Below are 17,263 nucleotides of genomic sequence, written 5' to 3'. Positions count from 1 at the left end.
GGACTGTGTAAAGGAATTTCAATTGGAATAAGGGGGTTGAGAATCTCCCATTTATAGTTTGCTGATGACACTATGATCTTCCTTAAATCAGAGATTGAGAGCCTTGTCAATGCCAAAAGGATATTAAGATGCTTCCAAGCAATTTCAAGGTATGAGAATTAAATTTTCATAAGAGCAGCCTAGTGGGAATAGGAAAGATGAGAATTTTGGTAGAGTTTGTGCTGAGAGGATTAACTGTAGGTTTGATGATATTCCCATGGTGTTCTTGGGGTTGCCACTAGGGGCAAATCCCAACTCGATACAAACGTGGAAACCAATCATAGAGAAATTTGAGACTAGGTTAGCAGGATGGAAAGCCAAGACGCTATCTATAGGAGGAAGAGTTGCATTACTTCGGTCAGTTCTTTCTAGCTTACCTATCTTTTACATGTCTATATTCTAAATTCCAAAAATAGTGATAAAGGAGTTGGAGAAAATTGAAATGAGATTTTTATGGTGCGGCAGTGAAGAGAAACAAAAAATACACTACATTGAGTGGAACAAAGTATGCAATTATAAGAAGAATGAGGGGCTAGGGATCATTGATATAGAGGTCAAGAACAAAGCCTTACTTAATAAATGGCTTTGGAGGTATGGGAGTGAGATGGGCAGTTTATGGAGAGAGGTAATTGTGGAGAAAGTAGGAGAAAATCCCATCAGCCTTTTACCTGAGAAGAGTGCAAACAGGAGAGTTTCAACAGTGTGGAAAAATATTATCAAACCCCTATCCCCAGTTATGATTTTTCTTTGCAGGTGAGCACTGGCATGCAACTGGTTGTAGGTGACGGAAGCAGAATCTTGTTTTGGGCCGATAGGTGGACTGATGGTGGTACTTTAAAGGAGCTTTATCCTAGAATCTTTGCCCTTGCAAGGAATAAAGATGGATACATCCAGGAGTTTGGTAGATGGGAAGAGGAAATATGGGTGTGGGAAGTGCAATTAAGTAGGCCAACATTTGGGTGGGAGGAAGACCAGCTAAATCAACTGAAAGAATGCATTGGACAATACCATCTAAGCAAAAAATTAACGGATTCTCTTGCTTGGAAAGGTACTGCTTCTGGCCATTACACAGTTAAATCTTTTTGCAAGCAAAAACTCACAAATGGAAGGAGTAATGAAAGTGTGTGGAAGAGAATATGATCGAATTTAGCACCGTATCGAATGGAAGTGTTTTGTTGGCAGATAATCCATGAAAAGGTGGCAGTCAAGTATGAATTACTACGAAGAGGATTAATTAATAATGAGGCAGCTAGATGTGTCTTGTGTCACAGGGAGCAGGAGACTACAAGGCATCTATTTCTTCATTGTCCAAAAGTATGGAAGGTTTGGGCAAAATGGAGTGAAGATTGGGAAGCATGTTGGGTGGTCCCTAGTAATGTTATGAATTTTTCAACATATGGAATGAGGCGACAATAACAAAAGGGGAGAGACAGATTTGAAAATGGCTTTCTATGCAGTTTCATGGTCTGTATGGCTGCAGAGGAATGAAGTTGTGTTCAAAGGCATAGCTTGGGATTCGAATCAGGCGTATGAAATTAGTAAACTGAGGGTAACCATTTGGGCCAAAGCGAAGTGGCCTATGAGTATGGTGAGATTCTGGACACCTACAGGTTCCCCCAATTTGGAGCTAATTTAGTAAATGTGGGACATGGTAGGAAGATTGAGGGGTGATGCAAACCAACTCAGGGGGAAATGAAGTTCAATGTTGATGGAGCAGCCAAAGGATGCCCAGGGAGGCTGGGATTGGGGGAGCAATGAGGGATGAACACGGACATGTTAAGATCATTTTCTCGAAGGCTATAGGCATAGGGGATTCAAATCTTTCTGAAATTAGAGCAATTCGGGAAGCTTTCTTGTTGTTTATTCCATCCAAATGGAATCAATCACACAGTTTGATAATTGAGAGTGACTCATGTAATGCTGTTAAATGGGTGAACAAACCTTTGGAAGCACTCTGGAGATTAAGAAAATGGGTTCTCCATATTGAACGATTGAAAAATGATGTACGAAGATGGGAGGTGAGGCACACTTTTAGAGAGAATAACAAACTGGCCGATCGACTTGCAAAAGCTGGGGTTCAACGCACAGAGGACCTGGTGTCTGTGCTGGAATAGGCCTCAACTTTTGGTGCCATTGTTAAAGTGAGAAAGGAACCCAAGTAATGTGAAAAAATCTCTTTACCTTTGGGGTCAAGACTTTTCTGAGAATCGGGTGCTGTGGGTAAGTGTGGCGACTGAAGAAGCTGCTGGGATGGTTGGTGTTGTATGGATGAAGGTGAACAGTATCCATATTGGTCATGTTTTTTTTTTTACTTATGGGAAAGGTGGAATTTTGTTGTCGAATGTACAGTTATGGCGGAGATGACCCTATGATGTCTCTTCACTTCAGAGCATAACAGACCATGATCAACTCGTTTTGCTCCTCGTGAGGGTATTCAATAAAATTTTTTGAAAAAAGTTGCTGAAAAGTTGGTTAAAGAAGGGGTTATAGGCAGTAGGATTTCCTGCGGATATATGAACTGAGAGATGTAGCCGTGTCTTGGTTCCTTTGCCAGTGGTGCGTGTCAAGTTGATTATGTTGATTCTTCTTCGCTCGGGTCTGTCAACGTGCTGTCAACTTTTTTACTCCGAATGGATCTTGGTTTTGATGATCAAGGGCTTCAAGGGTTCTTAAAATCTCTTCTCTGTTTTTGGGTCATTTTTGTTTTGTGGTCTTTGGGTATTGCTGTCACTGTTTGAGGTTGTTTCTTAGGAATTATGTCGTCGTTGTTTAGCCTCCTTGTTCCCTGCTGTTATTTTTTATCTTAGGTAGGATAGAGGTTTTTTGTGAGGTTCTGATTGATAAGGGCATGCTACTGGGTTATGTAAGCAGTGTGTGAACTTTTTTGTTTTGGCTTTTCTTGTCATACCGGTTTTCTTTCATACCAATGAGAGTTTCTGGCAGCTCCAGTTCGAGACTATCAATGGTTTATCGGTTAATAGCCAATAAATTCCACTTTTCAAAAAAAAAAATAAAAGCAACCAAACCCAGATTCTTGCTGGATTTTGATGAGTATAAGAATTCAAGCCACCAAAGTGGCCAAAATGAAGAACATCTATATTGGAAATTTTCTGAGCTTTTTTTTTTTGGTGTTCAAGACAAAAAGAAATGAATCAGTATATTGCTTATTTTTCATTTTGGAAAACGTTGCAGTCTGATGTACGATCAGGCCCATAATCTATCTTTGAATTTTAAAAGAAATCGTTCTTAACATTGAAAAAGAAAAGGAAATGTATCAAGGTTTGTTTATCAATTTATTGATCTCTTAGACAAAAAATAAATTAAAAAAAACTTCAAATTTACCCGCAGTTGATTTCAGAACAAATACAGTATATACAATGCCAACCACCATGATGGTATGTTTAAGTTGGTCACTCTTATGTGCATTGAACTAGTGTCACAAATAATGGCCAAAAAACATAAAAACCCGATGACACAAAATACTATAATGGGTTTATGTTATTGATCTTTTGGGTTAAAACATTGTTTCTAGTATCTTGGAAAGAGAAGAATGTATTTTTTTTAATTACTCAAGATATAGGACAATATTTTAAGTTCAAAATTTCCATCATTGATATATAAAAATATTAATCCTTAAACTAAACTCTAGGGTAAATTGGAGAAAAACTTAACCAAGCTTGAGAGCAGTCATCAAACTTAACCAAGATTGGAGAAAAATATTAATACACGTGAACTTTATGCATAGTCATATTAAGATAGATAAAATACGCAAACACTCTTAAGTTTTGACTAAAATTACATAGAAAGTTATTAGTATTCAAAATAGACACTCCGTTTTAAAAAAATATTTTCACTAAACATATAAATCTAATCATTAGTCAATTGTTAATATTTTTATTATTTTAATAATATGATAATATTTTTAAAATAATTTTTTTAATTTTAAAAATTATAATTAAATAAATTATATTTTTTATTTTTTATGAAAAAATTTTTGATCACCCATGGCCAAAGATTAGGTTTCCCAAGCATTAGAACCAATACTCCCTTAGGGAGCCTAATTTGGGGCTCTCTTAAATAGCTCGATTAGAGTTCCCAAGGAAGCATCAGAGCGCAGGGTGAAGATGGGTGATCGATCGGTGAAAGGCACGTTGCCGACCAACTTGAGAGAAAGAAATAATAAAAAAAATATTTTAGACATTTCATATTTAATATTAATATTATTTAAATGTTTGAAACCGAATATTTACATTAAAAATTAATAAATTTTCGTATGATTTTGATTAAAATTTAAGAATGCCTAAATGTTTTACCCTATTAAAATTGAAGAATAACTGCTAAAATTCAATTGTGTTGCGCATGAAATACTCCAAATCCATCCCAACTTAAACTTGTTCATGCTTAAACGTCTAACCTTTAGATGTGTATCTATTTCAGCATTGCCATTGGCTGTGGGTCTCTTTATTCCAGCTACAAAGACACTCAAACGTCGGATTCTACCATGGCTGTGACTAATGGGACAAGGGAAGTCACTGACATAGCCATATAAAAAATATCTACAAAGGTAAAACAAAAAAAGTAGAGTTATTCTGACAGATACTCTCCACTGAGAATTTCTGATCTCATATATATGTTTCCCTCTCCCGTTTCTTTTGTCTGGGAACCGCTTTTTTGCCATCTTTTTTCTCTTTAATAAGGAAAGGAATTTCAGTGGCAAGATCAAACTGAAAAACTCCTTTATAAGTAGAAATAAAAGATCCCTTCATATTTTCGTTAGTTTATTCATGTAGTAATTTTTTTTAATAATTTTATTTTTCATTTATTTAAAAAATTACACAGTATATAAATTATAATTTTTATTTTTAAATTTTTTTCCTATTAAAAAAAATCTTTTCTCCCTTATTTTATTTTCTCTCAAAGAATGTGACTAGTCGACGACACTTCTATTTGTCGATCGACCTCCCCTCGACCGAATTTGCCTATGGATGATTAGATCCGATAAGATCTGGCGCACATCCCTTCAGAAACGTTATTTGGCAGCGCTCCCCTAGGGATTGCCAATCTCGTGCTCCTCAGGGAATGCCAGAAGAGCGTGATTGCCACTCTTTCTAAGGAGCATGATCAATGCTCCCCTGGAGAGTGTCGATCTTGCGCTCCTCAAAGAGTATCGTCGGCCAATCACATTGTTTGAGAGAAAAACAAATAAGAGAGAATGAAAAAAATATATTTTAATCATTTTATAGTTTTTGTTAATGATATTTGTACGTTTAGGTCTCATTATCTATTTTTAAAATTAATGAATTTGTATGAAATTATATTCAAAAGTTAAGAAAGTCTGAATATTTTACCCTATAAATATTTATATTAGCCAAGTGAGCATAATTGGATTAAAACCAAATTAATCAAACAATCCTATTAAAATCAAATTGATCAAAAAATTTTAATTAAAATAGTTTAGTTAATTCAATTAATAAGATTAGTTAATTCAATCGATTCAATTTTTTTTTTGACTAATCAAATTAATCAACTCTTAAATGAAGATTCAAAATGTAGTCCATGAAAATCAAATCCATAACCACATTAACCTTTTGTTTAATTTAGATATTGAAAAATACAAATTTGGTAAAAAAAAAATAGTACCTACTTTCATTATAATAATTTAACAAACTAAAAAATTAATATAAGAATTTTGATCTTTAATTTGAAGGGCAAAAACCACGACATGGCATGCTTAAATAGGTATATACAAATTGCTTCTTTATTTAATACATTGGCATAAAAAGTTTAAAAACTTTATGAACTAATTTCATTAATCATAGCGATTATAAATAAAGTAGTAAATAATTTATATATTTATATAGATAATTAAATGAATAAATGACGACCAATGAATTGTGAATCTATATCATCGTATTGATAAATCATTAAACATATACAATGAAATTTGGTTTCCCTACTTAATTCTTGTTGTTGGAACATCTCAATATTTGTAATTTTTAGAAATTAGAAACTTGGAACAATTTTAATATTTTCTTGCACACAGTTGTTGGAACATTTTAGTGCACTTCCATTTATATTTTTTGAAATATTTTAATGTGTTTAACGATATTTGTTGAAACATTTTAGTGTTACTATGCAACGAAATAATAGTACAAAACACAGCAATTTGAGAGGGAAGATTCATGCATATCACAAAAACACACAATGCCTTTTATGCACAACATTGTCAGCTATATGGATTACAACAAACAAAGCCTTTCACCAAAGAAAATTTTGCATAAGAAGACAAACCAACTACTTCAGATTGTTGGAAAGTCCACGTTTCACAGAACAATGACTAAACTAGCAATGCTCCAAATTTTATATGAATTTATATAAGAAAGCCAAAGAATTTACCAATGCATACAAGATTTTTCAAGCTGCAACCACCATAAATATCCATCCCTGCATATTGGAATTGACAAATCAACAGATTTGTTACCTCTTGCTCGACAACCTACCAGGCAAACCTTATGGTTTAAGCATGGCACCACCTAATTTTATAGTTTTCAATTCTCTTACCATTAGCTGTATAACCCTAAACCCTAGACCAATTAATTTGTTAACTAACTACACACTAAAATTAAATATTTATCAGTGTGTGTGTGTCTGCAAGATGCATAAGAACACATTCAACTTATACTAAATTATAAACCAGACTAAGGAAAGCAATGTGATTTCAAGAGTCCTGATCATCCTAGCAGTGTCCTTGATGCAAGTATTAACTAGGAAATACAGTCACCTACAGAGTATATTATAAATAAAAGGAACTTTTTAATCTTTGCATAAAATTAGTATTGTAACCCTGAAGGAAGGGGAGAGTGCCAGTAAGAAGCTAAGTTGACCCCCATGCCAAAAATCTTGAGACTACCTTAAACATCTAAGGTGAAAAGAGATATTGGACAAAAGACTATTCATCCTTAAAAATTTGTAAAAGTAAGAGGCCAAGTACTGAGTTAACGTGACAAATATTACACCTTAAGCCTTCAGATTTCCCTCGACCTATCATGATCTGTAAGTGTTTTTATTTTGATCCTTGCTTTTTGAAGTACTTGTCTATCACACAATATAGAATGCAAACTCTGCCAATCAGAATTTGAGGCTATACCAACTTACATGTAGAAATGAAAGAGTGAAGACAAAGATGAGCATGCCTTTTGTCAAGGTCCATCTATCCAAGGAAGAAGGAAAACAAGAAAACAGGGGACAAGACTGCATTAATTGCATCCAACAAAGAAGAAAAAAACAGAAGGTTGAAAGCAAATTAATTTTTACAAAATGATGAAACTATGTTTTCCTAAATACCTTGGCATACAAGTATATATGGTGTTCTGGAATATTTATTTATTCAGTCATCATGTTCGTCATCTTCAGAATCTGCAGAACAACAGGATATTCAGACTTTGCATTACGAGATAGAGTAATAGTATCCTTTTCCTAATTCATATAAAGTAAAAAATTTGACTTAAAATATAAACAAAATGAACTGTTTAAATGAACTCGAGCATTTGACTCATTGGTTGGTGCCTTATCTCCCTGCCTAAAGAGCAGGGTTCGAATCCCTCTCCCCCAATTATAAAAAAAAAAAATGAACTGCTTAAATGCTGCCGCAATATCAACAGAACAATTTTCCCTGCAGTCAAATTTCTTGCATCTGAGAGAACTTTTTCTGTTCTTAGGTAACTAGCTGCTTTATCAAGTTTGAACATATAAAAACCTACTATTTTCAAATGACAATAACAGCAACCATTTCAGTCCATTTATTTAGTCCTCACAGCCACAACTGAGTTAAGACTTTAAGCATCATCAACACAAACTTTTCAAGTTCTCCTTACTTACGCTTCAAAAAAGCTTGGAACATGGTTTGTCCCTCAGGTTGTGAAAGCATAATTATTATCAGTGAGCAAAACGTGCATCAACAGGTTACAACTACATATGTACAGTTGGGTTGCCAGTTTGATGCTCAGTAACAAAGGGTTATCCAGAATGATTTCCTTTTCTGTGCAGTGTTCTCCGCATAAGTTATAGTCTTTGCAACCTCCAAATTAATAATTCATTTTCTAGTGTTGATGTCAGATATCTATTCGTTTCTCCTAATGATGTTAAAGAAGAAAAAGTTTTACATTCTCATAAATTTAGAATTATCCTATCAATGCTTTAACTTTTACTTCTTTTTCTTCTTTCTTCCCTTAGATATGTGTTCCTAATTCAGCATAGCTGCAATTTAAAATCATTTCTAGATGGCTCATACCTGATCGAACATCATCAACCTGTCCTCCGGAATGGATTTGTCTGATAATCACTCTTATCATCAAGACCCACCAATAAAGATGAAGAACAAGCAAGGAGAACAAAAGAGTGTTAAACAAATAATAGTATATAGATCCATCCACCATGTGCTTCTCCTTGTCCAATGTCAAAAGAACTTCATAGCTGTGAAATATAAATTAAAAAAAAAATTTGAGGGGTTAAAATCCTAAAAGAAAGCAAGCAATTCACATAGCCTCCAACTGGAGAAAGCAAAACACTAAAGGTAAAGGAGGATAAAGTAAGGAGTTTCCCAGAGACAGTGAAGGGCCAGTGACATCAGCAGGCCAAGCAAAGTTGCAGTAAAACAGCCAGTTAACAATGAAAATAAGTAAAGACAAAAAGGAATGACAAAATGGAAAACAGACATAAAAGAAGAAAAACGAAAACAGAAAATGATACAGTTCAGAGCTTCTAAACTTGGGTTCTCAGCTCATAAGAGGAAACTAGAACTTGAAGATTTTAATTAAAAATTAGAAACAACATTCCAATGATGAATTAAGAATTTAATGTTATGCAAGCAGGAGAGAGAAATATCTAAAAACTGGGATTACTGAGAAAAGTCGCAATAGCTCTTAGTCTCATAATAACCAAACATAAATGCAAAAGGCACAAAAATGAGCCCAAGGGTGAACTTTGCTTTATTCTTCCATAATTCTACACATTGTGTTGAATCCTTTCATTAGCATTTTAAAGAAAAGAAAAAAAAGTAGCTGAAACTCTGGATATATAATGGGGCCATGTTCTGATGCAAGGATATATGGAGATCGGCAAACAAATGTAATCTACATCTAATTCTATTAATCAGTTTCTACATTTTTCAAAATTTCTTTGTCCCGGCAGTTCTGGAACACTTTTCATCTACCCTATGGCATTGAATTATACTTTCATCAGATCAACAATTCTCCTCAGTTAATGCATATACATTGATATCGTAAAATAAATGGATCATGAGTAATTCATTGTTTCATGTCCTGTAGGATGTTATAAAACAAAGGCACATAATACAGAGCAATACCCAAAAACATTAAAAAGTTCCAGTTAAGCTCAGACCGAGGCTCACCTTGTACTCCAGATTACCCAGAACGGGAAAAGAATCATGCGAAGAATGGTCCAAGAGAGGGCAAAAAGAATAAATGAGACACTAGCAGGCCATTCAAAGCCACTATATTTTGACATCTTTGCAATTTCTAGGAACACATCACTCCCATCATGAAGGGCAAAAGCAACTGAACCTACACGAGCAAACCTGCAACAGGCAGAAGAAAATTACTAAGATGCAAAAGGATGAGAGCATTACTTCAACCAAAACATTAATTAGACATCAGAAAGTTATGAAAGAATTGGTAACAGACGTAAACTCGATTCTTCACAGAAAAAGTAGAAAATAGGAGCTGCGATGCATTTGTACACTGAATGAAATACCTGCATATGTAAGATAGCACGATGAGAATGATACTTGCTACATGATGAACCATGGACACCACAAAGTCTGAACGCCTTGTCTCCCAAAAAAACAATGCAAATAGGGAATATGTATAGAATCCACCAACATACATGTATAATCCTTTCAACTTCAATCTGAGCATCAAAAACAAGCAAATCATCTACCAAGAAAACATGAGATGTCTTAAACATGACTAAGAATCTGAGAATACAGATAAGTGTCCGATCGAACATGAAAAGATAATGCTAACTGACTTTGATATGGAAACATTATAAATACATGAGTCAGGCGCTTACTTAATTTTTAGATCAGGCCAAGCCTGTTCTCCAGGTCCTTCCCAAAAATACTTGGTATTGGTAAACCAAGGCTCACCGTAGGATACATAAATGGTCAAACATTCTGATGAAAGAAAGTAGACACACTTCCATGCTGACTCTTTGAATTTGTTGAGTTTCTTCCTACTATCATGCGTATGAACCTCCTGCAAGGTGTGGGCTTTGCCAAGGACCAGTCTCCTAGCCAGATTCTGCATAAAATATTAACAGCAACTTCAAATCAGGCAAACTTTTGAGAAAAGGTAAATAGCAAGAGATGAGAAGTTGAAGCCATAAATCATGAATGCAGGTTTCAATTAACACCATGAATGTACTTTTACCAAGTATCAGTCATTTCTCACTACTATTTCATGATCCTGTCAAAATTGTTCAAAGCAATATAAAAGATTAAGAATTTATTGATTATGCAAAAAAGGTCCTAACTAAAAGAAATGGAATAAGTAAATATCAATAACAAGGACCCTGTATGGAAAGATGTTAGATGTAAGCCCAGATGCTTTTAACTAACTGCAAACATCCTCTCTATTTTTCACATTTTATCATTGCAATCATCATCAATTGAGAGGAGAATGGACATAGAATCCACTGATACTTCAGAACAAGACACAAAAATCCCATACCACCTTTCCTCTTTCTTGTTGAACCATTAGCACTCTGCCCTAGAGGGTAGAGCATTTTATCACAATGTTAATGGTCATATGATCATATGACAACATATGAATTTTTGTTCTTACATTTACAGTTTTCCTGTTAGCCTTCAACCAACAATGGTTGTGGCTTAAATCTAAAAAAGCTAACTCTGAAGTGGCTTGGTGGGTCAAAGGTCACTAGTAGTGTTTGTTAGGGAGGGTAAGATTCATGCTCATTAATCTTGGCCAACCAACTTGTTACCATTATATCCTCCTTGAGACTAAGATTTGAGTATAACTTAATCCCTTAAGGGAGCACATATGACATATTTGGTGGATCAACAAGGAAGATCTAGATCCATCAAAGTATGGATTCTGCAATGGATAAGACTTATTATAGTCAAGCATAAAGAGGGCAACATTGACCATGATCTCTTTATCCCTTTGATCATATATTGGTATGTTTTGCAAAATATTTTTCTTACAGCTTCATCTAATTTTTACACAAAACCTTTTCCTTTATAGGACATCATAGCAAATCAAAATATTTTTCTAACAGTTTCATTTAATTTCTACACAGGCCCTTTTCCTCTATCAGACATCAAAGCAAATCCCCAAAATTGTCCTCCATGTTAAATGTAGATTGAAACTTCATTACAACATAAAGATTTGGAGATGCATGATTGTATGAAGGCTGGAGCTGCCTCCTTTCTGAAATCAACTTTAGCATGCTTTGATAGATATATCCTGAAATAACTGAAACACTATAACCTAGCATTAGCAGTCATGACTCATGAGGCATGGTCATTAAGAAAGCATTTCACTATTATAAAAGGAGATACCATAGGGTCACTTTAGTACTTGTCACAACATCAAACTCAAAAACTTAATCTCCCCAAATTAAGCAAATGGCAGAATCAGTCTCACATGAGATGGCAAGTTATCAAAAAAATATCGAAGATCGAAGTTTTAAATCCTTTTCATCCTAAATTTGCTTAGTGAAATAGTGTTTAAAACCCTTCATAAGAAATCGATGATCTATAATAAAAATCAGAGCAATTTTAAACATATAAGTCAACAATAATCAAAGAATTGAAACCAAATAATTAAGTAAAGACTGTAAACCCGATCTAGTCCATCAAGACTAGAGAAAAAATTCTAAGCTGAGAAATGTGCTGAAGCGTGATTTTTGAATATGTCACAAAACCAACTTGATTGTGAGAGTTTTTGACTTTCATTAATCTCAACTGTTCATGTAGAAAAAAAAAACATAGAAAGTAGTTAAAAGAAGTTGCTGTGATTACGTTAAATAACATAATGCAGTTCATACAAATCCAGATTCCAATCCAATTTTCCAGCAGTTATGTTATAGAAGTGAATATTTTCAATTCCAAGTTGAGTAATTGAATCATGCTAACCGCTCTCTCTAAACAGGGTTATTCTTAGAAATCAAACTTATACTATTAAAACTATAGGTAGATGGCACAAAAAGGAAAGGTCTAAGATCATAATTCATTCAACAAAAAATCTAATCGCAAATCAAAATAAAAGTCAACAAGGAATAATAGCGTTGAACTAAAACTCTTTTCTTTGACCCGCAATTCCACCATAACGAAACAATTAGAGAAAAAACGAAGATGAGAGTCAAAAAAACAGAACGGGGAAGAAAAAATGATAGTTTAGATACCTCAAAGACAAGTTTGTTTAGGAAAAACCTGACAGCAGGGAAGAAAAGAGCAAAGAAAGGAAGGAGCAAGAAATCGTTGAGTTCTGGGTAAGACTCTGACTCCCAGTTGATTGAGTTGGACAATCCAAAAAGACCCATTTGTTTGTAACGAAAGAACTTGGAGTATTTTGTGAGAGAGAATAAAATTGATAAGATTTGTAAAGGTGAAATGAGGAGTAGTTGGGATTGAGAGAGACAGCCATGTTTCTTCTTTACTATTTCGGAGTTGAAACCATGCTCCTTTTTCCTACGGAAAAGTGCGTTCGCGAGGTGACCCACAGCACAACGAAAGGGAAAACAGAAATTTAACTCTAGCGGGCTGGAGACGGCACGGGAGGGTAACAATAGTGTGGCCGGTGAGTCGTCAATCCCGTAATTTTGATCGCCATTAAAGAATGACAAGGAATTAAATGGGTTTAAATTTAAAATAATTATATTGTGTATTAATCATTTTGATTCGATTAAAACATGATAATTTCATATTTTAAATATATAAAATTATTTTATTTTATTAATAAAATTATCATATCGACTTGCATAATTTATTTATTTATGATTTGTCTAAATAAGTAATATAAATTTTTTTTTAATATTATTGATATATTATTTTTATTTTATAAATAAATTTTGCGACTCAAGAATTATATGTGCAGTGAGGAATGAGTTTTCAATCTTGAATATTGGTGATTTATTATGTCGACAGATTATGAATATTATTTGGATTTTATTATGATTCTCTTGTGTTCATGTTGGATTTTATTGTGTTTTTGGTTGATATTGATGAATTTCTCACCTACTTGATAGAAATTATTATTTTATTATAATTGTTTTACGATTTTTAGTTTTAAATTGGAATGATGGAATTATATTTTATTTGTATTTATGTTAAAATTAACTTATTAACAAAAAATATTTTAGTTTTATCATATTAATTGTTTAAAGAGTTATTAATCATATGGTATAAAACTTAATTTAATTTGTTTAATAAACATGTTAAGCATATTTTATTACAATACACATTTAATACCATATTTGTACAAATATTTATGATATTGATATGTTTAATTAATTATATTATATTTTTATTTACTTATATAAATGTTAATATCTAATTATTTCGTAACATGGCTATCACGTAGAAACTCGACTGTCAAGTTTAGCATTATTAACCGAAGTAAGATGTTTAAAAGTTTACTTTTACTTAAGCAGTGGGTAAAAGATAAATTAACACGTTTTTTTATTTTTTAAATGTATGATTTTTTTACATAGGAAAGCTTACTGGGGTTGAGTCTTGCAAACAGAGAAAGTTCTTCCATCGTTAAAGCCTCTGTACAGGGACTGTATGGTTTTTTTTTTCTTTTAAGTTAGAAATTCGCGCAGGCCTAACTATTTTGTTATAATTTTATTAATAAAAATAAAATAAAACTACAATCAGGAAGAGACATTTACCAAACCTCCAGAATTACATAAGATAAGGGAAAGAAATTCCTATTGAGGTAATTACTTTCTTTGCGGTTTTTTCTTTTGGATACATCGAATAAGTAATTAATTGTATACCAGAATCTAAGAGGACAAACAACATTAAAAAGTACTACCTGACTATATGGTTCTTTATATGAAAACATCATTCTAATTTCAATTATCATTATCACGATTACGGCACAATCATTTGTAATTTTGGATCATTATTTTGATATGATATTATTAAATAAATGCAAATTTTTAAAAACCATTTTTTTATCCTTTTTGTAGTACATGAAATTTAAAAATCATGGATAGTGATAACTTTATTTGGATTTAACAAAAATTGTTTCAATATGAACAGTACACAAATAGATAGAGAAATTTTAATTAATCAAAATAACTCATAGGTCTCTATATTATAGTGTTTTCTTTAATTTAGTCTCTTTATTTCAAAATTAATTAATTTAATCTTCCAAAATTTTATGCAATTAAATGCTTCTATCTAATTCGGTCTAAATTGACCTTTTAAGTGGTGTGGACATATCAAACCATGCTGATATGGCATTGATCTATTAGACTAAAAAATTCTTTTGGCATAATAAAGTTTTGTTCAATTTAATCATTATACTATAGAGTTTAGCTCAATTTAATTCATATATTTTATAATTTTATACAATTTAATTTGTATGACTGGTACAAAGAAAATGGTGTATAAAAAAAACTTTTTGTTAACGTGTCAGCATCACTAACAGTTAAATCAGACAGAATTAAACAAAAAGATTTAATTGCACAAAAAGTTAAAAGTACAAAAATTACATTCACTAGTTTTGAGGTAAAGGATTAAATTGATTAAAAAAACGTTGAAGTATAAAGATTTATACGGTATTTTGATCATTTTTAATTAGTAAATTTAATGAATTTTTAAATGTAAAAAATAAAAATTTACTTAAATTTTTTTGAATAATTAAAATTTTTTTATCATTATACCAAATATTTTTTATTTAATAAGCTATTCTATTATGCTTAAATCCTAAAACAAAATCATTTTCATTTTGAATAAAACAATAAAGCATCGTCATATGAAGTTTTGTTTTTTCTCTAATACCAAACTAAGAAGGTTTTGTTAAAGAAGAAACAGAAAAGCAGTTAGTACTCTATTGATGAAATAAAAAGAAGAGCAAGGAATAATGAAGAACACCAAAGATAAAAGCATATAAAAGTGAATAATTAAAACCAAATTATCAACATTATAACAATTACAATAATTGATGCCAAAATTAATCATCAACTCATCTTGAATAAAATTAGAACAGTTGATGCAAAAAATTCAAAGTCCCTTAGAAAAACGTTACTGATTAAAACTTGCACTAGGGACAAAACTTGGAATGCCCAGGTATCGCATGCCCTTTAACTTCAAATAATTCCATGAATTAACACATTCCTGGCTAATGGATAACCTGATATGTTTATAAATTCTGTTTTTATTTTGCAGGCTGGAATATTACGAGTGGAATGCCTCCTTCGAATAGTTATGACTCAGTTTCGAGCGGCCATGAAAGGTTGCATTGGAACCCTGCCAAGGAATGCCTCTTCGGTCTGCTCATTGTGATAATTGCGTTCATGGCCGTATTACTGCTGAAGTTGTCATGTTCCAAACCTCAGCCTGAACCAAACCCACCAAGCTACCAGTCAGAATGGCCAGAGCAGGTGGAGCACAAGTTAGCAAATGATGTGTCTGATGAGGTCTTTGTTATTATGGCTGGAGAACAAAAACCCAGTCGCTTGGCTAAACCGGTGCCTGCCACCACTCAGCCATGTGAACAGGTATGAGCAAAGCTATGGGCATAGAGATTTTACACCCCCCAATGTTTGTTATTAAGAGATGCTGTTTCCTCAGCATGAATGGATGCAGGATGAGAGTGATTCCAATCATACGAGACAAGGATATAGCAATTTCCTTCAATTTTATAATTGAAATAGTAACAAATTAAGTTCTAAATGGAGTAGTTACCACATATTTCTCCTCTGCATTAGTGAATCTCACAGTTAAAAGAAAAGGGTGATGCTAGTTTATCTCACAAAAACTTTGTGATTGTCGAACTTAAGACAAAATAACAATTGCGTAAGATTAATTTTTTATGATTAGTATGATAGTTAGACTATTATAAGGTTTAAATCCTACAAAAACTTACATATTATATCAGTTTATTCAATTAACTCTTTTAAATTTAATTTATTATATTTAAATCAAATTTTAAATTTTTATTTTAAATCAAATAAATTGTAAATTTTAATAAAAAAATTAACCGCTATTATTAGAATTCAATATCAATTGATATTTTTATTCATTGCCAGGCGAACCTAAAAAACCCTATTTTTCAGTTCCTCACACCTCTCTCTACTAGTCTTTTATAATAAAATAAAAAAACTCTCTTTTTCCTTTTCTTTTCATGGAAAAACAAAACCTAGATCTGGTAGCAAACGAAGAGACTTTGTCGATTCCTTGTCCCTCTTCCCTACAAGAAAGAGAAGGAAAGGAATAGGGAAATAGGCTTTTTAGTGATTTTGACTCTTTTTTAAAAAAGAAAATAGTTGTTGGTCTTTTTTAGAACATATGTTACGTGGGTAAAAATAGACAATTTATATTGGGTTTAATGGTAGTTAAATTTTTATTAAGTTGAAAAACTTATTTAAATTTAAATAAAAATTTAAAAATTTGTTTAAATGCAGCAAAATGTGAGATAATAGAATAAAAAGATATAATACATGAACTTTTTTAAAGTTTATGCCTTAGAGAAAATGAGGTAGAGAATAAAACAAAGTCTGAAAAGCTTGTAAAAAAGTCGGCCTTTTTGTTTTTTTTGCCATGGAAATGTTGGCCAGTGAGAAAGTGAGTAAATTACTAAAGTGCATTATTAATTCTTGATCTTTTCATAAAGTTTCATTTTGATCCGTAGTTTAAAAAAGTCAAGTTTTTCATTTATGATTTTATAAATTTATTTGAAATTCATTTATTCATTAATATATTGTTAAAATTTTAATAGAATATAAAGGAAATTTTATCATATGACATTTTCATAAACATGGTAAATTTTGTTCAAATTTTAACACACCCTTAATGAATTGGGTGAATTTAAAATTAATTAAAAAATTATGAATTAAAAAATTGAGTTTCTAAATCCCGGATGAAAATAAAATTTTGTAAAAGAAAAATCTTAAATTAACGACTTAATTTGCTCTTAGAAGGCAGAAAAGGTCAAGTTTTGCATGTAAACAT

At 32.3% G+C, this 17,263-nt stretch overlaps 1 protein-coding gene across 3 annotated transcripts; it reads right to left on the bottom strand.

Annotated features, from left to right (window-relative positions):
* Nucleotides 1-6,220: 6,220 nt before the first annotated feature.
* LOC110418492 (ASC1-like protein) lies at nucleotides 6,221-12,754 on the bottom strand. Of its 3 annotated transcripts, XR_016351335.1 has the most exons (8): nucleotides 12,484-12,665; nucleotides 10,129-10,358; nucleotides 9,811-9,966; nucleotides 9,449-9,634; nucleotides 8,330-8,511; nucleotides 7,384-7,455; nucleotides 7,195-7,249; nucleotides 6,221-6,483 (listed from the first exon to the last, which is right to left on the bottom strand). XR_016351335.1 is itself a non-coding variant. In XM_021431236.2 (7 exons), the coding sequence occupies exons 1-6, from the start codon at nucleotides 12,619-12,621 to the stop codon at nucleotides 7,427-7,429; spliced, it is 921 nt and encodes a 306-aa protein (XP_021286911.1). In that variant the 5' UTR covers nucleotides 12,622-12,754; the 3' UTR covers nucleotides 6,528-7,249; nucleotides 7,384-7,426. The 3 variants fall into 3 exon arrangements, 2 of the variants coding, with proteins under 2 accessions (XP_021286911.1, XP_089639977.1); XM_021431236.2 differs by lacking the exon at nucleotides 6,221-6,483 and having other exon boundaries at nucleotides 6,528-7,249; nucleotides 12,484-12,754; XM_089783851.1 differs by lacking the exons at nucleotides 6,221-6,483; nucleotides 7,195-7,249 and having other exon boundaries at nucleotides 7,300-7,455.
* Nucleotides 12,755-17,263: the final 4,509 nt, after the last annotated feature.

This window comes from Theobroma umbraticum, unplaced genomic scaffold (genome assembly GCF_002168275.2).
Source record: "Theobroma umbraticum cultivar Fairchild unplaced genomic scaffold, ASM216827v3 scaffold_50.0, whole genome shotgun sequence".
Lineage (NCBI taxonomy): Eukaryota > Viridiplantae > Streptophyta > Magnoliopsida > Malvales > Malvaceae > Theobroma > Theobroma umbraticum.
The sequence above is the reverse complement of the archived record's forward strand: the minus strand, read 5'-3'. Positions and strand labels throughout refer to the sequence as shown.

Excerpts from the sequence above, each read along its gene's own strand:
- LOC110418492 (XM_021431236.2), bottom strand. The coding sequence starts at position 12,621 with ATGGGTCTTTTTGGATTGTCCAACTCAATCAACTGGGAGTCAGAGTCT. Across the intron at positions 10,359-12,483 it reads TAAACAAACTTGTCTTTGAG|AATCTGGCTAGGAGACTGGT; the intron begins GTATCTAAACTA and ends TATTTTATGCAG. Across the intron at positions 9,967-10,128 it reads TGGCCTGATCTAAAAATTAA|ATTGAAGTTGAAAGGATTAT; the intron begins GTAAGCGCCTGA and ends TTTGATGCTCAG.